Source organism: Bos grunniens, chromosome 16 (assembly GCF_055505025.1).
Source record: "Bos grunniens cultivar Pamir isolate PY7600 chromosome 16, Bosgru_T2T1.0, whole genome shotgun sequence".
In the NCBI taxonomy this organism is placed as follows: Eukaryota; Metazoa; Chordata; class Mammalia; order Artiodactyla; family Bovidae; genus Bos; species Bos grunniens.
This window is the reverse complement of record NC_141180.1, coordinates 19,912,383-19,935,022: the sequence shown is the minus strand read 5'-3', so window position 1 is coordinate 19,935,022 and position 22,640 is coordinate 19,912,383. Positions and strand designations below refer to the sequence as shown.

The following is a 22,640-nucleotide window of genomic DNA, read 5'->3' as shown; positions in this document are numbered from 1 at the left end:
CCCCTAAGTCGTGTCTGACTCTTTTTGCCACCCTATGGACTGTAATGCACTAGGCTCTTCTGTCCATGGGATTTCCCAGGCAAGAATACTGGAATGGGTTGCTATTTCCTTCTCTAGAGGATCTTCCCTACCCAGGGGTCAAACCCGAGTCTTCTGCATTGGCAGGCAGATTCTTTACCACTGAGTCACCAGGGAACCCCTTAATTACACATTTCTGAAGGGATTGAAACTGAGTGGGCCCCTGTGAGTCTCCCCATTGTTTGGAGGCAGTACGCCAGCCATTATGACCTTCTCTGAGTTCCAAATGGCAGGTTCCAACAGTTGCTAATCAAGGGAAGAACAACCAAGAAGTCACCTGATGCAAGATTAAAAGGCCCAGATTAATCATCAGGATTAGGAGACTGACCACCTGAGATGAGAGTAAGGGAGTGCAGACCCTGCTCACACCCGTATCTTGTCAGACACCCCACCTTTGACCCACTTATAAAAACACTCGTGAAGTCCTCCGGGGATGGGACACGTAGTTTTTCAAGGCAGAAGCCTGTGTGTCTCCCTTTGCCTGGCAAAGTAGTAAAGCTATCCTTTTCTGCTTCACTCACAACTCTGTCTCTGGGATTTGATGTGGCACCCGTGCACAGAGAGACCAAGTTTTCATAACAGAATGAATTACTTGCGTTTCTATTTATATATTGCTGTTAATATACGTAATCTCTACTCACTTTGCATATTGTGAATTTTACAATTGTTATGTCTATTCTTTAGAGGATGAACCACCTTCACAAACTGTTTTAAGCCCAACGGTCACAAAGAAAGCTATCAGGAGAACACAAGAGACTCCAGGTAAGAAGAGTTGAGTTTGTTTTTTTCTAACCTGTCAGCTTTTTTTATGTATAGATTATAGCCTATAATTATTGGGTTATTGGATTATTGGGTCAATCAGGGGTCCCAAATCATACCTCATTCAAAGTTTCAGTGAATCTTATTTTTAGGTTGTTAAATTGTTAAATAGTAGCATTTGTCAGGATAGATGTACCCACTTTTTTGGTGAGGAAACTGGAGCTCAGAGTAGCTGACTTTTCTCTTAAGATTGCTTGCTTTGTGACTGAGCCAAATTCAGACCTAGGCTTGTCTTCTCCGAAGCCCCTTCACTTGCCCCAAGTACCTCACTGTCACTCTCCCATGGAATAATTAGCTGCTCAGTAAAGCTTGTTAAGTGTTGAATGAATAAGTGTCATGTAAAATGGATTAAATGGTCTGCATAGTAAAATCATGATACAATATAATCAATCTCAATTTGATACTGTATTTTATTAAATCTAGGATCTCATCAGTTGTAAGATAACATCCTCTTCTTGGGCTTCTCTGATAGCTCAGTTGGTAGAGAATCCGCTTGCAATGCAGGAGACCCGGTTTGATTCCCGGGTCGGGAAGATCTGCTGGAGGAGGGATAGGCTACCCATTCCAGTATTCTTGGGTTTCCCTGTGGCTCAGCTGGTAAAGAATCTGCCTGCAATGCAGGAGACCTGGGTTCTAACCCTGGTTTGGGAAGATCCCCTGGAGAAGGGAAAGGCTACCCACTCCAGTATTCTGGCCTAGAGAATTCTATGGACTGTATAGTCCATTGGTCACAAAGAGTTGAACACAACTGAGCATCTTTCACTTTCACTTAGGAGGAAGAAATGCTGCCAGTTAAGGGTAGTGTGCCTTAGATTGTATAATATATCCCAATTTTAGAGATGTTAAAGTATAGAACTGTTTGCATCTTAGTATCAAGTGGCATTAGGCTACATTTGATAGTCAGATCAGATCAGATCAGTCACTCAGTCGTATCCGACTCTCTGTGACCCCATGAATCGCAGCACACCAGGCCTCCCTGTCCATCACCAACTCCCAGAGTTCACTCAGACTCACGTCCATCAAGTCAGTGATGCCATCCAGTCATCTCATCCTCTGTCGTCCCCTTCTCCTCTTGCCCCCAATCCCTCCCAGCATCAGAGTCTTTTCCAATGAGTCAACTCTTTGCATGAGGTGGCCAAAGTACTGGAGTTTCAGCTTTAGCATCGTTCCTTCCAAAGAAATCCCAGGGCTGATCTCCTTCAGAATGGACTGGTTGGATCTCCTTGCAGTCCAAGGGACTCTCAAGAGTCTTCTCCAACACCACAGTTCAAAAGCATCAATTCTTCGGCGCTCAGCCTTCTTCACAGTCCAACTCTCACATCCATACATGACCACAGGAAAAACCATAGCCTTGACTAGACGAACCTTTGTTGGCAAAGTAATGTCTCTGCTCTTGAATATGCTATCTAGGTTGGTCATAACTTTCCTTCCAAGGAGTAAGCGTCTTTTAATTTCATGGCTGCAGTCACCATCTGCAGTGATTTTGGAGCCCAGAAAAATAAAGTCTGACACTGTTTCCACTGTTTCCCCATCTATTTCCCATGAAGTGATGGGACCGGATGCCATGATCTTAGTTTTCTAAATGTTGAGCTTTAAGCCAACTTTTTCACTCTCCTCTTTTACTTTCATCAAGAGGCTTTTTAGTTCCTCTTCACTTTCTGCCATAAGGGTGGTGTCATCTGCATATCTGAGGTTATTGATATTCCTCCCGGCAATCTTGATTCCAGCTTGTGTTTCTTCCAGTCCAGCGTTTCTCATGATGTACTCTGCATATAAGTTAAATAAACAGGGTGACGATAGTAGCCATTTTAAAACTTATTTTGAAAAGCAAGGGAAAGGATTAAGTTCAGTTATTAATGCATAGTATCCTTTGCTTTTTGGTTCTGTTTATTTTCAGTTTGCTTTTCTTGATATTAGGAAATCCACAATAATAATGACTGTAGCTATTGAAACTGATCATCCGTGGCTTTTTTTTTTTTAACCCAAATCCTGACTTACTTTCTTACCCATTCCTGCTAATAAGATTTTGCTTTGTAGTTTAAACTATTCTGTTTAGCGTAAATAAATATCTGGTTAAGGATCAGTTCCAAATAACACACCCTTTATGCTTAATTCCTTGAACAGCCTGTGTTCCTGTGTTAAGATTAGAAACTATTTTAGAAAAATGCTTTGAGTGATAGGCTCTATAATCACATTTTTCAGGCCATTTGAGAAAACTATATTCTTGAAATTTTATTTACAGTAGCTTCAATTACATGACGCTTATGCCTGGAAAAGCAAAAGTTTCTCATTTTTAAAATCTACAGCAAAAATAAATAAAATCTACAATAAATTTATAAAATTTATGGGGTTAAGTAAATTGATATAATGAAGACAGTTGAGCACCAGCCTATAGACCATACAGACCATTATAAAACTATTAAACAATAGAATGTCTCGTACAGTCTTTTGGGGTTCACATTAAGCTTGTATTTTAGGACTGCTATTGAGGTACATGGCTGCGTAATGTTGTGCAAAGAACACTGGACCTTGGTCATATTAGCTAGCCATGTTGACCCTCAGGCCTTTATCTGTATGACTTAACGTGTCCTAACTCACAAGCTCACTGCAAAAGTGAAACAATACTTGCAAAATCACTTAGTATACAGTAAAACATATGGCTGTAAGGTGGGGTTTTTTTTTCCCTCACGGCACTTTGCAGGCAGTGTGAAGTTCATAAAATTTTGCTTAAGCATTTCTTTTTCTGACAAAGCTCATGCTATGGTTGATAATGCAAAAGACAAAACATTTCCCAATGTAGATGGTAGATTGATGGAACTCAGGCACATATTACCTGGAATATATTGTGCTACAATATAACTAGACATAAAGATATGTGCATTTTGGGGAGATTTGAGATACTCTGGGTTCTTTTACTATAAAAGGTGCTTTTAAAAATCATACTATATCTACTACTTGTCTTGCTCCTCTGTCATTCCTCTTAAAAAAGGAGAATGTTTAGGAAAGTCATTAAATGAACGCTTGTAAAGTCCGTCTTTACAAGCTTTGTAAAGTACTGAATATTCATTGGAAGGACTGATGCTGAAGCTGAAACTCGAGAACTTTGGCTACCTGATGTGAATAACTGATTTATTGGAAAAGACCCTAATGCTGGGAAAGATTGAAGGCAGGAGGAGAATTGGATGACAGAGGATGAGATGGTTGGATGGCATCACCAACTCTGTGGGCATGAGTTTGAGCAAGCTCCGGGAGTTAGTGATGGTTAGGAAAGCCTGGCTTGCTGCAGTCCATGGGGTCGTAAAGAGTAGGACACAAATGAGCAACTGAACTGAATTGAAAGTCTGTCTAGCAGAGGAATTACTTAAACAGGAGTCAGTTTGATGGAAAACTACTTTAAGTACAAGTTTAAGATAGGCCCTTCCTTGTTTGAGGGAATATTAATTGGTACAACCACTATGGAAAACACTAGGAGGTTGCTTAAACCTAAAGATAGAGTTGCCATATAATCCTGCAGTCCCACTCCTGGGCATATACCAGGAGAAAACTCTTAATTCAGAAATATACATGCACCCACAGGTTCTTAGCAGCACTGTTTACAATAGCCAAGACATGGAAGCCACCTAAATGTCCATCAACAGATGAATAGAATAAAGACGTGAAAGTGGTGTGTGTGTGTGTGTGTGTGTGTATGTATACACACACATGTGCAAAATGGAATAATAGTCATAAAAATGAATGAAATACTGCCATTTGCAGCAACATAGAAGGACCTAGAGGTTATCATATTAAAGTGAAATAAGTCAGAAAGAGAAAAACGTATATATAGTATCACTTGTACATAGAATCTAAAATATGATACAAACAAACTTATTTACAAAACGGAAACAGATTCACAGACTTACAGTTACCACAGGGGCAGGAGGGTAGAGGAAGAATAAGTTAGGAGTTTGGGATTAGCAGATATAAACTACTATATATAAAATAGATAAACAACAAAATTCTACAGTATAACGCAGGAAACTGTATTCAATATCCTGTAATAAACCATAATAGAAAAGAATATGAAAAAGAATATATATATATATATATATATATATAGATACATAGAACTGAGGAGAAGGAAATGACATCCCACTCCAGTGTTCTTGCCTGGAGAATCCCAGGGACAGGGGAGCCTGATGGGCTGCCGTCTATAGGGTTGCACAGAGTTGGACACGACTGAAGCAACTTAGCAGCAGCAGCAGCATAGAACTGAACCATTTTACTATACACTAGAAACTTAATAATACAACATTGTAAATCAACTGTACTTCAGTTAAAAAAAATATATAGGCTCTTCCTCCTCCTTGTAGAATCGCAGACTTTCAATTCAACTCTGGTGTTCAAAATCGTGGTGTAATTGTATGTAGGACCACTGGTGTGGTCTGACAAAACTTTATCCAAAAATGTCCTTAAAAATGATGACCTATACCAAGGGACTTCCCTGGTGGCTCAGCTGATTTAAGAATCCACCTGCACTGTGAGAGACCTGGGTTCGATCCCTGGGTTGGGAAGAACCCCTGGAGAAGGGAATGGCTACCCACTCCAGTATTCCTGCCTGGGAAATCCCATGAACACAGGAGCCTGGTGCACTCCATCTAGTCCATGGGGTTGCAGAAGAGTCAGACATGACCGAGTGACTAAACAACATTTCGTCATGAACATTTGATTCTCTGACTGCTGTAATTACAGAATTCATTCATTCTCCAGATGTTTATTGAGCACCTACTTTATACTAGTTCCGTTGCTAGATTCTGGGGGTGCAGTGGTGAGCAAGAGCAGCAAACAAGGGAAGGAGATTGCTACGAAAGAAGAATCCTTGTTATTTTATTCCCTAATACCCCTCTCTGCTACTCTCTGTCCTTCAACCCCTCTTACATAGGGCTATGTATTTGGTAGAGCATACAAGAAAAGCTTAAATGAAAAGATGGGGTCTGAAATAGTAATTGGTATCTATAGATTAAAGTTGAGTTTTAGTTTTTAATTAAACCTGCAAAGGATGGGAATATAGGGGGAAAAAAAGAGGAAAGTCATTGTAATAATAAGAGTAACAGACATATGTGGTATTTCTTTTTAAAGCTATTTATGTAAGTTCTAAATATGTGTTATGTAGAATGCTAACAACTGATACATTGCATAGAATCTTAGAGCTGGAAGGTTTAGGAGAGTCATGTACTCAGAGTTTCTATCAGTGTAGGTGTCCCTCTGTTAACATCCATTCATGCATTGTTGATCATCTGCAGTGATGTGGAAATCACTCCCTCGCCATCAGTTCTGTTTTGGAGACAGCACTAATAATTTGGTTGCTTTTGTTTTTACCGTTGAACTAAAAGCTACTTTGCTGTAAATTTCTCTTGATCTTAATTCTGCCTTTCGAGCTACATAAAATCAACTTAAGTACTTCTCTATATCTCTGTCTTTAAAATGTACAAAAACATGCTCAATAAGTATTTTTAGAACAAATAAATGGATGTCCCTTCAGGATTTCTCTTCTTGATGCTGTGAAGAGGAAATGGGGTTAAGTCAGTTTTATGAGAACAAACATAGGCAGCCAATATAGTGGAGAGGGGTCAGTGATAGCTGGTTCAGAGCATGGTTTTTGCACTTCTCACGCAAAGCCAAACATACTGCTTTTTTTATAGATACAAATGAAACTAAGTGTAATATAATCCAAATTTAAATATAGATTGGGTTTTATATTATGTTGTGCGAGGCTCTTTGAGGACATACACCTTGGATTTCTAGGCTAACATTAACTTATTATTTAATGGGATTGGCTTCCTCGTTAACCCTGTGCCATTGAACTGTAGACAGTCTGAAATAAATTATGGCTAACGATAACATATTTTTTTAAATTAGAGCTTGTATTTGCTGAAACACACAGGGTTAAATAATTGGAGGGAATGTATTATCTCTTAGGAAGTTAACCCTCAAATCAAAGTTTAACATAAATAATCCACAGTGAGGGTATGCCACAATGGAATAGATAATTGAGTTGGTGCTACGGTACAGATTTTGGTTCTTAATTGAGACATTTAGAAGTTTTATTTGATGTTCCTTTCTTTTTATACAATATGGTCTGGTGAGAAAAACTGCCAAATTTTACATCAAACCCATATGTTTTTCATGGCAGCAAACCTTTCTCTAGTTCACTATTGTATTCCCATACTTAGCATAATGGAGAGCTCAGAAAAAAACTTTGCTGACTAAATAGGTGATTGTATAATAAATCGAATATGTTCGAATTTTATATATGTATTTTATTTTTTTCTCTTCCCATATTAGTGATGAGTGAAGATCCTCTAATCAGCCTGCGTAGACCTCCTCTAAGAAGCTCAAGATCTGGTAAGAGATTGTTTTGTCTGTTGGTTCAGCTTTCTCATATTTTTAAATAGGGTACTTAACATGTATTTATTGGAGAAGGCAATGGCACCCCACTCCAGTACTCTTGCCTGGAAAATCCCATGGATGGAGGAGCCTGGTAGGCTGCAGTCCATAGGGTCACTAAGAGTCAGACATGACTGAAGCGACTTCACTTTCACTTTTCACTTTCACGCATTGGAGAAGGAAATGGCAACCCACTCCAGTGTTCTTGCCTGGAGAATCCCAGGGACAGGGGAGCCTGGCGGGCTGCCGTCTATGGGGTCGCACAGAGTCGGACATGACTGAAGCGACTTAGCAGCAGCAGGAACATGTATTTATATAGTTCAAAATTCAAAATTTCTATAAATATTCGATGGAAAGTCTCCCAGCTCCCTTCGTTGTTTGTCCACCCAGTTTCCTTAAGCAACCAGTGTTGTCAGTTTCTTAGGCAGTCTTCCAGAGATATTTTATGGAGATATAAGGGAATTCATGTATAAATCATCCTTTCCTGTCTTTTTTAACCCACATTTTAGCCCAATAATTACTCTTTTCTGTACCTTGTTACTGTTGATTTTACTTAAAATATATTGAGACATCCTTCCATATAAGTGTATAAAATAATTTCTTCATTCTTTTTTAGAGGTTGTGTCCTTGTATGTTGCTATGATTCTTTTTGTTAGCAAAATGGTTTTAAATTAATGTCAGGGACTTTTTATTCTTCCCAGTATAATGCTAATAAAAAATTGAAGACTGAGGCTTTGTGGCTCAGGGCTATAAATTTTTCCTGCCTTAACGGCATTTCTTCCCTTGTGGCTCAGCTGGTAAAGAATTCGCCTTCTATGCAGAAGACCTGGGTTTGATCCCTGGGATGGAAAGATCCCCTGGAGAAGGGAAAGGCTACCCACTCCAGTATCCTGCCTGGAGAATTCCATGGACTGTATAGTCATGGGGTCACAAAGAGTTGGACATGACTGAACAACTTTCACTTTAAGACCGTAGAAGAGTATTGCCCTTAAATTGATTTCATGACTATGAAAGAAAACTAGGAATGTCATTCCAAGAGATCTACTTCATTTTTAGAGTTTCCCAGCCCATAAGGGTGCTTTATTGTGGGAACTAAAAAAGGAAACATTTACCTTCACATGAGGTTTCTACTTCTCAGTTATTCTCTTTTAAAAAGAGTTAGGTTGTTTTTTTGTTTTTTTTTTCTGATAAATGACTGTCCTTTTAAGTGATAAAAATCTGTTAGGGTTTTGATGATGAACCTGTGGTAAAGAACCATATGATGCATTTCCTTTTAAGCACTAATCATTTTGTTGCTATCTCTCTTACAGATTCGGCACACAAAACAAATGGAAATGCTAAAATGAGTGAATTAGGTTTGTTTATCTCTAATTCTTATAGGTTCTCTTTGAGGCTTCAAATTAGCAGTAGAATACAGGAGTACTTTCATTTGGTCACTGGCTTGAAAATATTACTTTGTTCATTATTTCAGCTTGAGGGACAGTGTCTTTATGACCAATAGCCTTGGTTTTTATTCTCTGAAATTATGTCCTTTGTTATATTATTAAGTTCACGTAAGAAAATACATAACCTATATTTTAGTTTTTATTAGCAGTTGTTAACACTATCGCGAGAAAAAAGATAACAACTTACCAATTAAGTTTTTTCTTGCTTTAGAAAGTGAATTGGAAATTTTTCTGTAGTAAGTTGTGTCCTTTGCCATGTTTGTTGAAGTGGTTTATATTCTTTTCAGGATTTGCCTTGATATAGGACTTGAGCTACCAAGATCTGTGGCTTTAAGTGAACTTACATTGATTGTGGTTGGACTTAGTCTTAAGTTACAAATTTTCTAAATTTGGAGATGAGTCAAAGGAGAGAAGCTTCATTTTTCTTTATAAATAGTTGCAGCTTGGTTTAAATTTGTCTTCCACTTAAGCTCAATTTTTTTTAGAGACTTCAGAATTTATAGTGTCTGGGTACTGAAAATGATCCTTGTAGTATGCAGCTTATCATTTGTACTTTTACCTACCAGCTTCTCAAATGCTCTATGTAAAAACTTAAAAAAGGATTTTTTTTTAAGTCATAGAGTCTTAAATAGAAGCAAACTTGTAGATGAAATAATCTAGTACTTTTCTGTTCTTTCTATGCTAGATTTAGAAATTATTTCTGTAAGTACTTTATAATAAAAACTAACTTTACAAAAAGTACTTTCCAGCTTAAAGGAAATTTCTGTGAGATCAATAAAGAATGACATCCCTTTTTTTCCCCCAATAGTAATGCTAGTAAATCTTGAAATGTATAAAATGGCTGTTCATGGAGCTTGAACATTTGTGATATTTCCAGACTATTCTTTATTCTCTTCTTGCTGCGCCACTCTCTTGTTCTCCAAAGCATAATTGGCATTGAATAGTAAGGTATCTATACCGGGGATCCCCAGAGTACAGCCTCTGAGTAAAACCTGACATGTGGTCTTGTTTTTATACAGCCGGTAAGCTAAGAAAAATTTTTACATTTTGTGGAATAAATATATATATATGTATACACACGCATATGACAGAGACCTTATGTGGCTAGAGAAGCCTAAAATATTTACTATTTGGTCCTTGATGGAGAAAGTTTACCCATCTCTAATTGCATTAATGGCAGACCTAAAGACAGCAAATCACCTAAATTATCATTTGTTCTAAGAATAAATTCAGAGAGTTAAATAACTGCCTGGACATAGATATATGTCCACACATAGATTGAACATTCCACACTAGGTTTTACTGACAACACAAAAAGGAGACACAGTGACTCCTGTCTTCTCTTTGAAAAAGCATGATCGTCTCACTTTTGAATCTTCATGCCTTTGTCCCCAGACATAACACAATTATGAAGTTTGTATTTCCTTGAATACCCTTCACGCCTCACACCAACACATTCCATAAATCTCTTGGAATAAGAAAGCCTATAGTAGAAATATCCTGGGACTTTGTATTTTTCTTTAAAACTGACCAGACAAAAGAAAGTGAACAGGAAGTGATACAGATAATGGTTGATGTTCACCAGAGGAGGTGGTTTTAAGTGATCTGTTTTTTATAACAAACAGAAAGACCTTAAACTTCTGAGAGTACCTTTTCCTAATTGGTTGAAACTGTTAGAAACATGACATCTCCTTAATAGCACATTTAATTATTGCCATTTGTCTAAAAGCCACAGCCTTTGTAATTTTTTTTAAATAACCTTTTTTTGGTTAGGATATTATTGCTCCAAATAGACTTCTAATGCCTTGAAAGTTTTCACATGTGTGTAGGAAAGAGTAATACTTTAAAAAAAAATTTTTTTTTAATGCTTTAACTTCCCCCATGTAGCAGCCAAGAAGTTTGGAATAAAGGAAGCTGAATGACAAAAGAGGGAAATGAAATTAAAAGCTATATAGTCATAGATACTGCTGATTCATCATCAAATTGTATTTGGATATTTATCTATACATTCTTTGCCGCTTGGGTAAAAAAATTGTTACAAGCATTAACATAGTGGTATATGCATATGGTAGAGAAGAGCCCTACTCTGTGGAAGAGGTCAGGAAGGTTTAATGGCGATGGCATTAGAATTTTGAAGGATGCAGAACAGGCAAAATGAGAAGGAGAGTTATAAATACTACAGTTTGTCTTGTAATAGAACGTCACTCTTACGTTTACAGTTCAGGCAATGTGAGAAACTCCTCTACGTTAGAAACAACACTCAGAGTAACTGCAGCTCCTTGAACTATTTTGTGGTAAATGATTTTCAGAATGACATTCTCAGTTGGTAGACTTGGGTTTCTAGAGTGAGAACTATGTTTTAAAATGTGTATATAACCAGGACAAAAGCCTATTACAGTGAAGAGTATTTGTCAACTATATAAAATGTATTATTGTTTAAGGTGTCTTAATTCATAAAATACTGCTGGATTATAAGGCACAAAATAATACTGATTTTGTTTTTAATGATGTTACCATGATAGCCTTGCTTGACAAATTATTATTTATGTCTTACATAGTGCTGATAAATATTTACTGTTAGGAACATGGAATTCTAAAGAAAGGATTTTTAGACCCTATATTAAAAGTCTTAAAAGTGTTCAAAAATAGATTAAATCCATGATTTATTTAATACTTCATATTAAAAGTATTAAAAGTAAGTGCAGAACTCCCTTATAGAAGCTGATTTAAAAATACTTCTAAATCCTTCATTGTGCTAATTAAAACTAATTGACATAACTAACATAAACTGAAAGAAGGGAGATTGAACTGTAGGCAACCTGGTATAGGAAGGATTGATTATTAGTTAATTTACTCTAGACAATTGACACAGATTTGCAAAAGTATTGTGGAAATATATTTTATCAGGATGAAAAAAGAGGGATTACTGTACTATTTGTTTTTTCTGATAGTTTGGTGAATGAATGTAAATTTTCAACATACTTTTATTTCCATTAATACAGATTCAAAAATCAGTTCAGCTTTAAATTTTGCTACAACAAATAATTTTTGAACTATATAAAACATAATGCCTCAATATAAATGTGATTTTAACAAAGCTACTGTATTACATTTAGGTATTGTTGAAACCTCTCATTTTAGAAAGAATTCACTTTTCAGCTTTCCCTGCATTCATTCATTTACTCAAAAAATTATTGACGGAGACTTTTTAAAAGGTTCCACATGTAAGGAGTTTGGAAGTCACCACTTTAGCCTAATAACAAGTCAAAAACTGACAACTGAAAAATCAACAACTCTTCTTAGATCCATAAGAGAGGAAATGACACAGGTCAAATCTGTGTCAAAACTGCCCCCAAGGTTGGAGAAATGGGCAAATACAGGAAGTCATAGCTTGCTAGAGCCGAGACTCACAAGTGGAAGCCTCTGCGGGAGGTAGTGCAGGGTAGGAAAACCTGAACTGCAGTTAATGAATTGTTGGATGTTCTGTGTGGACAAGTCTGAAGAGTTAAAAAATTTCAACAGGACCCAGTCTATGGCGGGCCCCTACTGTGTTGTGAAATTTACCTCCAGAGGCTCAGCCAGGCTCACATTAAAAAAAAAAAAATCTCTTCATACTTCTGCAAGGTAGAGGGAGAAAGGCAGCATTTTGAAACATGTCAGGATATTCTGTTCTTAACAAGACAAGCCCTCAAGGAAATCTCCTTAACTGGAGCCTGTCCGTCTAGTCAAGGCTATGGTTTTTCCAGTGGTCATGTATGGATGTGAGAGTTGGACTATGAAGAAAGCTGAGCGCCGAAGAATTGATGCTTTTGAACTGTGGTGTTAGAGAAGACTCTTGAGAGTCCCTTGGACTGCAAGGAGATCCAACCAGTATGTCCTAAAGGAGATCAGTCCTGGGTGTTCGTTGGAAGGACGGATGCTGAAGCTGAAACTCCAGTCCTTTGGCCACCTGATGTGAAGAGTTGACTCACTGGAAAAGACCCTGATGCTGGGAAAGATTGAGGGCAGGAGAAGAAGGGAACGACAGAGGATGAGATGATTGGATGGCATCACCGACTCAATGGACATGAGTTTGGGTGAACTCCGGGAGTTGGTGATGGACATGGAGGCCTGGTGTGCTGCGGTTCATGGGGTTGCAAAGAGTTGGACACAACTGAGCGGCTGAACTGAACAGAACTGAACCTACTATATCAAAGCCCAGCTGACTTTGGGTGGGAGATGGGAAATAAACCCAACTCCAGACAATTCTGAGCTCTCTATTTCACCTAAACAGGAAGGGGAAAATCTTTGAACTGTTGTGAAGTTCATGGTCTTGAGGCATGAGCTTACTAAAAAGTGGACACCTAGAGCTGGAAGATATTTCCCTTCTCCCAGGATACTGCCCCTTGCTGAACACCTTACCACCACTTTACTAAAGACCTATTTACAGCAGTATTCTTTTTACCCAGTACATCAAGAAAAAATTATAAAACATGACAAAATGCAAAAAAGCAGTTTGAAAAGATAGAGCAGTATCAACCAGATATGGCATGGATGTTAGAATTATCAGATCAGGAATTTAAAACGACTATGATTAATATGGTGCAGACTCTAATGGATAAAGTAGGCTACATGCAAGAATAGATGAACAATGTCAGCAAAGAAGTAGAAATCCTAAGAGTCAAATGCTGCAGATAAAAAAACACTAACAGAAATGAAGAATCTTGATGGGCTTATTGGAGTGGACGTGGCTTAGACTCTCTAGCAATAGAATATCAATAGCATTCTCAAAGAAATGATAATATATGATATGATTTATTAGCTAGTGCTATGATGATAATAATACAGCAATATGTAAATGTATCAAATCAACACATTATATACCTTACACATACACAATGTTAAATATCAGTTATATCTCAATTTAAAAAACAGAATCCTTAAAAACCAAAAAGCAAAGAGAACAATGACTAAATAATACAGAATATGCTAGACTGTGCAACAGCTACAAAAGGTATACATATGCATACAGTGAATAACAGAGAAGAAAGGAACAGAGAAAATGTTTGAAATATTAATGACTGTGTGCTCAGTTGCATCCGACTCTTGGCTACCCCATGAACTATTGCCTGCCAGGCTCCTCTGTCCTTGGGATTTAGGCAAGAATACTCGAGTGGTTGCCATTTCTTCCTCCAGGGTGTCTTCCTGATCTGCGGGATTGAACCTGCATCCAGTGCGTCTGCATTGCCAGGTGGATTCTTTACCACTTGAGCCGCCTGGGAAGCCCAGTAATGACTAAGAATTTCCCAGGTTAATGTCAAACACTAAACTCAGATCCAGTAATCTCACAAACACCAAGAAAGATAAATGCCAAAAATAAAAATGCCCTTAGGCATATCTTTGTTAAGCCACAGAAAGTCAAAAGTAAAAAAAAAAAAAAAAGAAACCTAAACAAAGCCTGAGGAAGACAACACGTGACCTGTAAAGGAATAAAGGTCAGAATTACATCTAACATCTCAGAAAGCATGCAAGCAAGAAGAGATCAGAGTAAAAGATTTAAAGTGTTCAAAGAAAAAAACCCACCAACCTGGAATATTGTACCATGCAAACCTATCCTTCAAAGGTGTAGCCTCTGCCCAAGTTAACTAAGAAAAAAAGAAAAAGAAGGAAAAAAATGGAGGGGAATAAAAGGTAGGATGCAAGTTACTAATGTCAGTAATTAAAGAGGGGACACTGTATATCCTATGGAAATTAAAAGGATAACATGGGAATATTATGAACAACTTTATGCCCACCAATTTGATAACCTAGATGAGATGTAACTGATTCCTTGAAAGATATAATCTGCCAAAACTCACTCGAAATAGGTGATCTGAATAGCTCTATATCTCTTAAATAAATTGAATCAACAATTAATAACCTTCCAAAATAGAAAGCATGAAGCCCAAGTGAGTTTCTTAGTGAATTCTATCAAACATTTAAGGAAGAAATTATGCCAATTCTCTACAGTCTCTTGGAGAATGGAAGCAGAGGAAGTACTTTCTAACTCATTCTGTGAGGCCAGCATTATGCTGATACCAAAACCAGACAAAAACAGTAGAAAAAACTATAGAACACCAGCATCAGAAACACAGCAGTGTGAAACATCCACCTTTGTCTTCCCTTCACTCCATAACCAGTGAAAAATCCACAGCTTAACAAAGATGTCTCTGCTAAAAGCAACAGGATGCTGGAGAGTTCCACACATCTGTGCATCTACAGATGGGTGAAATGTAACACTTAGTGGAAGGGGAACTGAGGTAATAGTGGAAATGGGGCTGCGATTTGGGTCCATTGATGGGAACAGCAGAGCCCAGAGACAGAGAACCCAGAAACAGCAAGAAAGGCTATACGCATGACTCGAGCGAACCAACCAGCCTGGCACCCAAGGCCACAAGTAACTGGTCGATGGCAGCAGTGGGGCCTGGGATCCCAAAAACCCCAAATAGCAGCACCTCAATAGCTGCTGAGGTGCCCACATCCACATCACCTCCCATTCACAGTGGCAGAGCCTGCAAACCTTATAACAGACAAGGTAGAGTTGCCTGTGTGACTCCAGTCCCTCTGCCCCCTCCATCATCTTCCCTCATGATGGAGCTTGTGTCTCAGGGGATCCCAGATGCAAGGAATGGAAAGAGCCCACCATCCTGGTGATGACAAAGGCTCTAGCACAAGCAAGGAGCTATGACCCTGGTGGCACAAAAAAACTACAACAAAGGCACAGTCACACCTCTTACAGAGAAGGTGGAGTCTGTAAAATGCCATTCAGATAGATGTAACCAGTGGCAGCTCAGGTAAGAAAAACAAAACCCATGTGATAGTGCCACCAACTGGAAAACAAAGGAGTCTTAACTGCTAACCTATCATTTAATATCAAATGTGCTTACAGAGGAACAGTTCATCATCAAACAACATGAAGAACCACAGTAACAGTATACCACAAAAAGAAAATAACAGATCTCCAAAAACAAAAAGTCATGAAATATTGTAAATCTGTTAGAGAATTAAAAAGTTATCATGAAGATAGTCAAAGATATAATAAAGATATAATACTCAAAGATACTCAAAGATATAATAAAACTCAGTTTAATGAGCTCACTGATAAAACTAATGGCAGAAAGACTACCTTACCAAGACATTAAAATTCTGAAACAAATTCTGGACCTAAAGAACGCAATAAATAAGATGAATTCATTAGAATGAGAGCAGACCACATGAAGAGAGAGTTCAGTTCAGTTGCTCAGTCGTGTCCGACTCTTTGCAACCCTATGGACTGCAGCACGCCAGGCCTCCCTATCCATCACCAACTCCCAGAGCTTGCTCAAATTCATGTCCATCACGTCAATGATGCCATCCAACCATCTCATCCTCCATCGTCCCATTCTCCTCCCACCTTCAATCTTTCCCAGCATCAGAGTCTTTTCAAATGAGTCAGTTCTTTGCATCAGGGTGGCCAAAGTATTGGAGTTTGAGCTTCAGCGTCAGTCCTTCCAATGAATATTCAGGACTGATTTCCTTTAAGATTAACTGGTTTGATTGCCTTGCAGTCCAAGGGACTCTCAAGAGTCTTCTCCAATACCACAGTTCCAAAGCATCAATTCTTCAGCACTCGGCTTTCTTTATAGTCCAGTTCTCACATCCATACATGACAACTGGAAAAACCACAACTTTGACTAGACAGACCTTTGTTGGCAAAGTAATGTCAAAGTAATGAAGAGAGAGGTAGTGACGTTTAGATAGAAATCTAGAAGTGATACAAGTAGATGAGAAAAGAGAAATAAGATGTTTTAAAAATGAAGGAGTCCTAAATACTCAAAATTCAATAACAGTATTTTAAAGGCAGCCAGAGAAAAAATGGTGACCTACAAAGGAACCCTCATTAGGCTATTGGTGAATTTCTCAGCAGAAACCCTATAGGCCAAGAAGGAATAGAATGACGTTTTCAAAATACTGAAAAATAGAAACTGTCACAAAAGAATACTCTATCCACCAAAGTTACCATTCAGATATAAAGGAGAAAAAGACTCTCCCAGACAAAAACTGATGGAGTTCATCAACACTAAACATGCCTTGCAAAATATATTGAAAGGGGATCTTCAGCCAGAAACAAAGTGGCCAAAATGTGCAAAACTTTGAGCAGATAAGTAGATAAGTAGAGCCAGAAAATTACAACTGTCTATCAAAAAAGGTTTTTAAACCATCTTTTGTCACATAAAGATTAAAGGGAGAAAAAAGAAGAATAAATAGAGCTATCTCACTTTGATAACAGACTCACAACTTTAAAAGGGATAATTTAAGACAACAAAAACATAAAAGGAAAAGAGGAAAAGGACAGAACTTGTATAGGTGAATGAAGATAAGATGCTATCAACAGAAAATGGACTATTTTAACTGAGATATTTCATGCAAAACTTAGGATAAACATTAAGCAGAGACACAAAACATGAGAGGAACCTGTGGAAAATATCTTAGAAAATCACCAAACCAGAATGGCAACAGAAATACAAGGAGAAACAATGAAGATATAGATCAACCAGGAAAAAAAAAAAAGATATAATAGTAGTACTGTCCTTATCTCTCAGTAATCACCATAAATATAAATGGATTGTACTCACCAGTCAAAAGATACAGAGTGGCTGGATGGGTTGAAAAACAAGTACATGTTGCCTCTAGACCTCGGCTCTAAAGAGGCTAGAACTCTAAACATAGGCTAGAAGTAAAGGCATGGAAGATAATACATGAAGCAAATAGCAGCCAAAAGAAAGCTATCTCCATACTCATATCTGGAAAAATAGACTTCGAGCCAAAAAAGGTAGCAAGATGTAAAAATGAACAGTATATAGTAATGAGACAACCCATCAAGAAGACACTACAATGATTATCATATTTGCATCTAACATAGGCACACCAAAGTGTATTAAAGCAATTGTTAGCAGACCTAAAGGGAGAAAGCGACAGCAACATAATAATAATAGGGCATAACACCTCACTTTCATCAATGAGTAGATCTTTCAGATGAAAGTCAACAAGGAAACACTGACTTTAAATTAAACATTAGACCAGATTGATTTGATAGATTTTTAAAGAACATTCCGTCCAAATGCAGCAGAATATGCTTTCTTCTCAAGTGAACACAGAGCTTTCTCAAAGACAGACAATATGTTGTGGCATAAAACAAGTCTCAGTAAGTTTAAGAAGATTGAAATCATATGCATCCTCTCTGATCACAGTGGAATGAAACTGGAAATCAACTACAAGAAGAAAACTGGAAAAGTCACAAATATGGAAACTGTTTGAACAACTATTGGGTCAATGATGAGACAAGTGCAAAATTTAACAAGTGAGATTACATCAAACTAAGAGACCTGTGCACAGCAAAGGAAACCATTGAGAGAATGAAAAAATAACCTACTGAATGGGAGAAAGTTTTTGCAAATGATATATCAAATATGGAGTTAATATCAAAAATATATGAAGATCTCATACAACTCAAAAATTAAAAAACCCCAAACAACCTGGTTAAAAATTGGACAGAGGAGCTGAATAGATGTTTTTTTCTAAGAGACATACAGATGGCTAATAGATTCATGAAAAAATGTTCATAACTGGTTATTAAGGAAATGCAAATCAAAATCACAGTGAGATATCACCTCACACATGTCAGAATTCTCAAAAAAGGAGAGATAAAGCAAGTGTTGGCAAGGATGTAGAAAAAAGGGACTCCATACATTATTGGTGGAAATGTAAATTGATACAGTGACTGGAAGACTATGAAAATTCCTCAAAAAATTAAGAATAGAACTACGATATGATCCAGCTTTCCCACTCCTGGGCATTTATCCAAAGCATATGAAGATACTAATCTGAAGTGATATCTGCATCACCGCTTACCTCCATGATCATCACAGCATTACGTACAGTATCCAAGATATGGAAACAACCCAAGTGCCTATCAACAGATAAGTGAATAAAGAAGATGTGATGTATATATATACATACACAGACACATATATATATAACATATATACAGTGTAATATAACTCAGTAATAAACAGATGGCATTTTGCCATTTGTGACAACGTGTATGGATCTTGAGGGCATGATGCTAAGTAAGATAAGTTGGAGGAAGACATACATGTGATTTCATTCATATGTAGAATATAAAAAGCTAATATTTAAAATAAGTGAACAAACCAAACAAAAGTAAGCATGTAGATATAGAGAACAAAGTATTGATTATCAAAAGGGAAAGAACAATGGGGAAGGGGAAGTAGGTAAGGGGGATAAAATATTTGATTGTGAGCACATAGATGTAGATATGTAATGCTGTATGCATGAAACTTATAGATCAGTGTTACTTAAATATTTGAAACTGTTTTGCAAACTACAGACTAATATTTCTCATGAATACAGACACTGAAAGTACAAGAAGAATACACTACAACCAAATAGGATTTATTCCAGGTGTTCAAAGCCTGATTTAACATTTGAAAATCAACTCATATAATCATTAACAGAGTAAAGAAAAATCATACAATAATATCAATAGATGCAGAAAAAAGCATTTGATAGAGTCCAACACCCACTCATGATAAAAAATTAGGAATAGAGGTAAACTGTCTCAACTTGATAAAGACTATCTGCAGCAACTACAGCTAACATCATGTATAATGGTAAGGAACTGGAACCTTTTGTACTAACCTCAGGTACAAGGCAAAGATGACTTTACTCACCACTTTTAAATATCAGGCTGGAAGTTCTAGCTAGTGCAGTAAGAGAAAAGGAAATAAAAGGTATAGAGATTGAGAAGGAAGAACTAAAACTGTCTTTATTCACAGATGATATGACTGTCTATGTAGAAAATCCAAAAGAATGGACCAAAAACCTCTTGGCACTTACAAGCAGTCATGCAAGTTTGTAGGATACAAGATTAATACACAAAAGTCAAGCAATGTCTTACATACCAGCAATGAACGATATATTTGAAAATAAAAACAATATAATTATCATTAGCATATCCCACAATGTAATACAGATATAAGTCTAACAAAATATATATAAGAACTATATTTTTAAAAAATACAAAACTTGATGAGTAAAATAAAAGAATTACTAAGTAAATGGGGAGATGTTCCATGTTTATGGATAGGAGGACCCAATGTTGTCAAGATGTCATTTCTTCCCAACTTAATCAGTAGATTCAATGCAACACTGAACAAAATCCCAGCAAGTTAACTCACGGATATCAACAAATCAGCCCTAAAGTTTATGTGGAGAAACAAAAGACCCCGAGTAACTAACGGAATACTGGAAGAATAAAGTAGGACAGAACTCCAAGCTAAACTAAACCTAAAGCTAGAATAACTGAGACAATGTGGTATTGTCAAAAGAATGAACAAATACATCATTGGAGTAGAGTACAGAGCCCATAGGTAGAGCCATGTATAGTCAACTGATCTTTGACAAAGGAGTGACGGCAATATAATGGAACAGAGAGTCTTTTCAACAGATGATACCGAAACAACTGGACATCTACATGAAGAAAAAAAAAAGAATCTGCACATAGACCTTAACACCTATCACAAAAAATTAACTCAAAATAGATCACAGACCCAAACGTAAGCAGAAAGCTATAAAACTTGTAGATTACATAGAAGAAAACCTAGATGATCTTGGATTTGGTGATGCCTTCTTAGGTATAAACCAAAAGCAGAATCCATGAGAGAAATAATTGATAGGCCAAATTTTGTTAGAATTAAAAACTTCTGCTCAGCAAAAGACAGTGTCAAGGGAATGAGAAGGTAAGCTATAGATTGGAAGCAAATAGTTGCAAGTGACGTATTTGAGAAAGTACTGTTATCCAAAATATACAAAGAACTCTCAAAACTCAACAATAAGAAAACAATTTAAAAATGGGTCAAAGAGCATAATAGATACCTCACCAAAGAAGTTAGATGGCAAACATACGTAAAGATGCTCTCCATTGTGTGTCATCAGGGAAATGCAATTGAAAACAATGAGATACCACTACTACTGCTACTACTACTACTACTACCACCACCACTATCACCACTACCACCAGTCCCTTCAGTTGTGTCCGACTCCGTGCGACCCCATAGACGGCAGCCCACCAGGCTCCTCTGTCCCTGGGATTCTCCAGGCAAGAACACTGGAGTGGGTTGCCATTTCCTTCTCTAATGCATGAAAGTGAAAAGTGAAAGGGAAGTCGCTCGGTAAGTGTCCGACTCTTCGTGACCCCATGGATTGCAGCCTACCAGGCTCCTCCATCCATGGGATTTTCCAGGCAAGAGTACTGGAGTGGGGTGCCATATACACGTAATACCAAATGCTGGTATGAATATGTAGCAACAGAAAGTCCTGTTTGTTGCTGGTGGGAATGCAGGGTGGTCCCCTTTGAGGTTACTTTTATAGTTTCTTAAAAAACTAAACATACTCTTAGTATGCAACCCAACAATCACACTCCTGGATATATACCCAAAGGAGTTGAAAACTTAGGTCCACACACAAACCTGTACACGTGTGTGGCACCTTTTTATTCATAATTGCCAAACCTTAAAAGCAACCAAGGTATCTTTCCATAGGTGAATGGCTAAATAAACATCCAGACAATGGGATAATATTGTGTTAAGAACTATCAAGTCATGAAGAGACATGGAAGAACCTTAAATGTATCTTACTGAGTGAAAGAAACTAATCTGAAAAGGCTGCATACTGTATGATTCTCACTATATGGCATCCTGGAAAACGCAAAACTCTTGAGACAGTAAAAAGATCAGTGATTGCCAAGGATTGGGGGTAGGAGATGGGGGAGCAACGAATAAGTCTGGCACAGAAGATTTCTAGGACAGTGAAAATATTCTGTATAATACCATAATGGTATTATACATGTCATTGTACATTTGTCTAAACCCATAGAAGGTGCAGCATCAAGATAGAACTGAAAAAAGAAAGAAAAGAGCTGTAATGTAAATTACGGTCTTTGGGTGGTTATGATGTATCTGTGTAGGTTTATCAGGTGTAATAAATGTGCCACTGTGATAGGAATGTTGGTAATGGGGAAGACGATGCATGTGTAGAGGCCGGGAGCATATGGGCAATCTCTGTCCCTCCCCCAGTTTCATGAATCTTAAACTGCTATAAAAAATTAATTTAAAAATAAAATTTTTTAAATTACTGAGTGCTTACTATGTGCTATTATTATGAACAAAGCTGATGTAGTGGTAGAATAGTAGACTCGAAATCAGAAGAGTCTATTCCAGTCCTTTTTTTCACTTGTTGGTCTTGACACCCTTAGACAGGGCACTTGATATCTTTGAGCCTTACCTATGATAGTATCTCTTATGATGTTGTGGGAATCAGATTAACACATGAAGTTTTTTGAAAACTAGCAACATGAAGATATTAAGGATTACTATTATTAAAATAACTAAGACGTGACCATTGGCTTTTAAATTTTTTTTGTATGCTTTGTAAATAGTTGCATAAATGAATAAAGCAAAACTGCTGTATAAAAAAGAAGTACTGTTAATGGTTATGAATTTAGAAAATAAAATGTCAAAGAGGGCAATACCTTTTAATGTGAATGGAAATATTAACATTTTAATAGAATAACGATAAAACAAGTTTGACTTTCCAGTTTTCTGCTTGGGAAAAAGAAGATAAAATGAAAAGACAGTCTTTGTAAAGAAAGAATCCTGTGCTGTGCTGTGCTTAGTCGTGTCCGACTCTTTGCAACCCCATGGACAATAGCCCACCTGGCTCCTCTGTCCATGATTCTCAGGCAAGAATACTGGAATGGGTTGCCATGCCCTCCTTCAGGGGACCTTCCTGACC

At 37.4% G+C, this 22,640-nt stretch overlaps 1 protein-coding gene across 5 annotated transcripts in view; it reads left to right on the top strand.

Annotated features, from left to right (window-relative positions):
* TOR1AIP1 (torsin 1A interacting protein 1) overlaps positions 1-22,640 on the top strand; it is a 43,985-nt gene that overhangs the window by 2,312 nt on the left and 19,033 nt on the right. For 2 of the 5 annotated variants that reach the window (XM_086343549.1, XM_086343547.1), the window contains exons 2-4: positions 763-840; positions 7,222-7,281; positions 8,634-8,678. In XM_086343549.1, the coding sequence (XP_086199675.1) occupies positions 763-840; positions 7,222-7,281; positions 8,634-8,678 (183 nt within the window). Of the gene's footprint in view, positions 1-762; positions 841-7,221; positions 7,282-8,633; positions 8,679-11,884; positions 14,194-22,640 lie in introns of those variants that run through there. The other 3 variants (XM_086343550.1, XM_086343548.1, XM_086343551.1) reach the window with 2 other exon arrangements.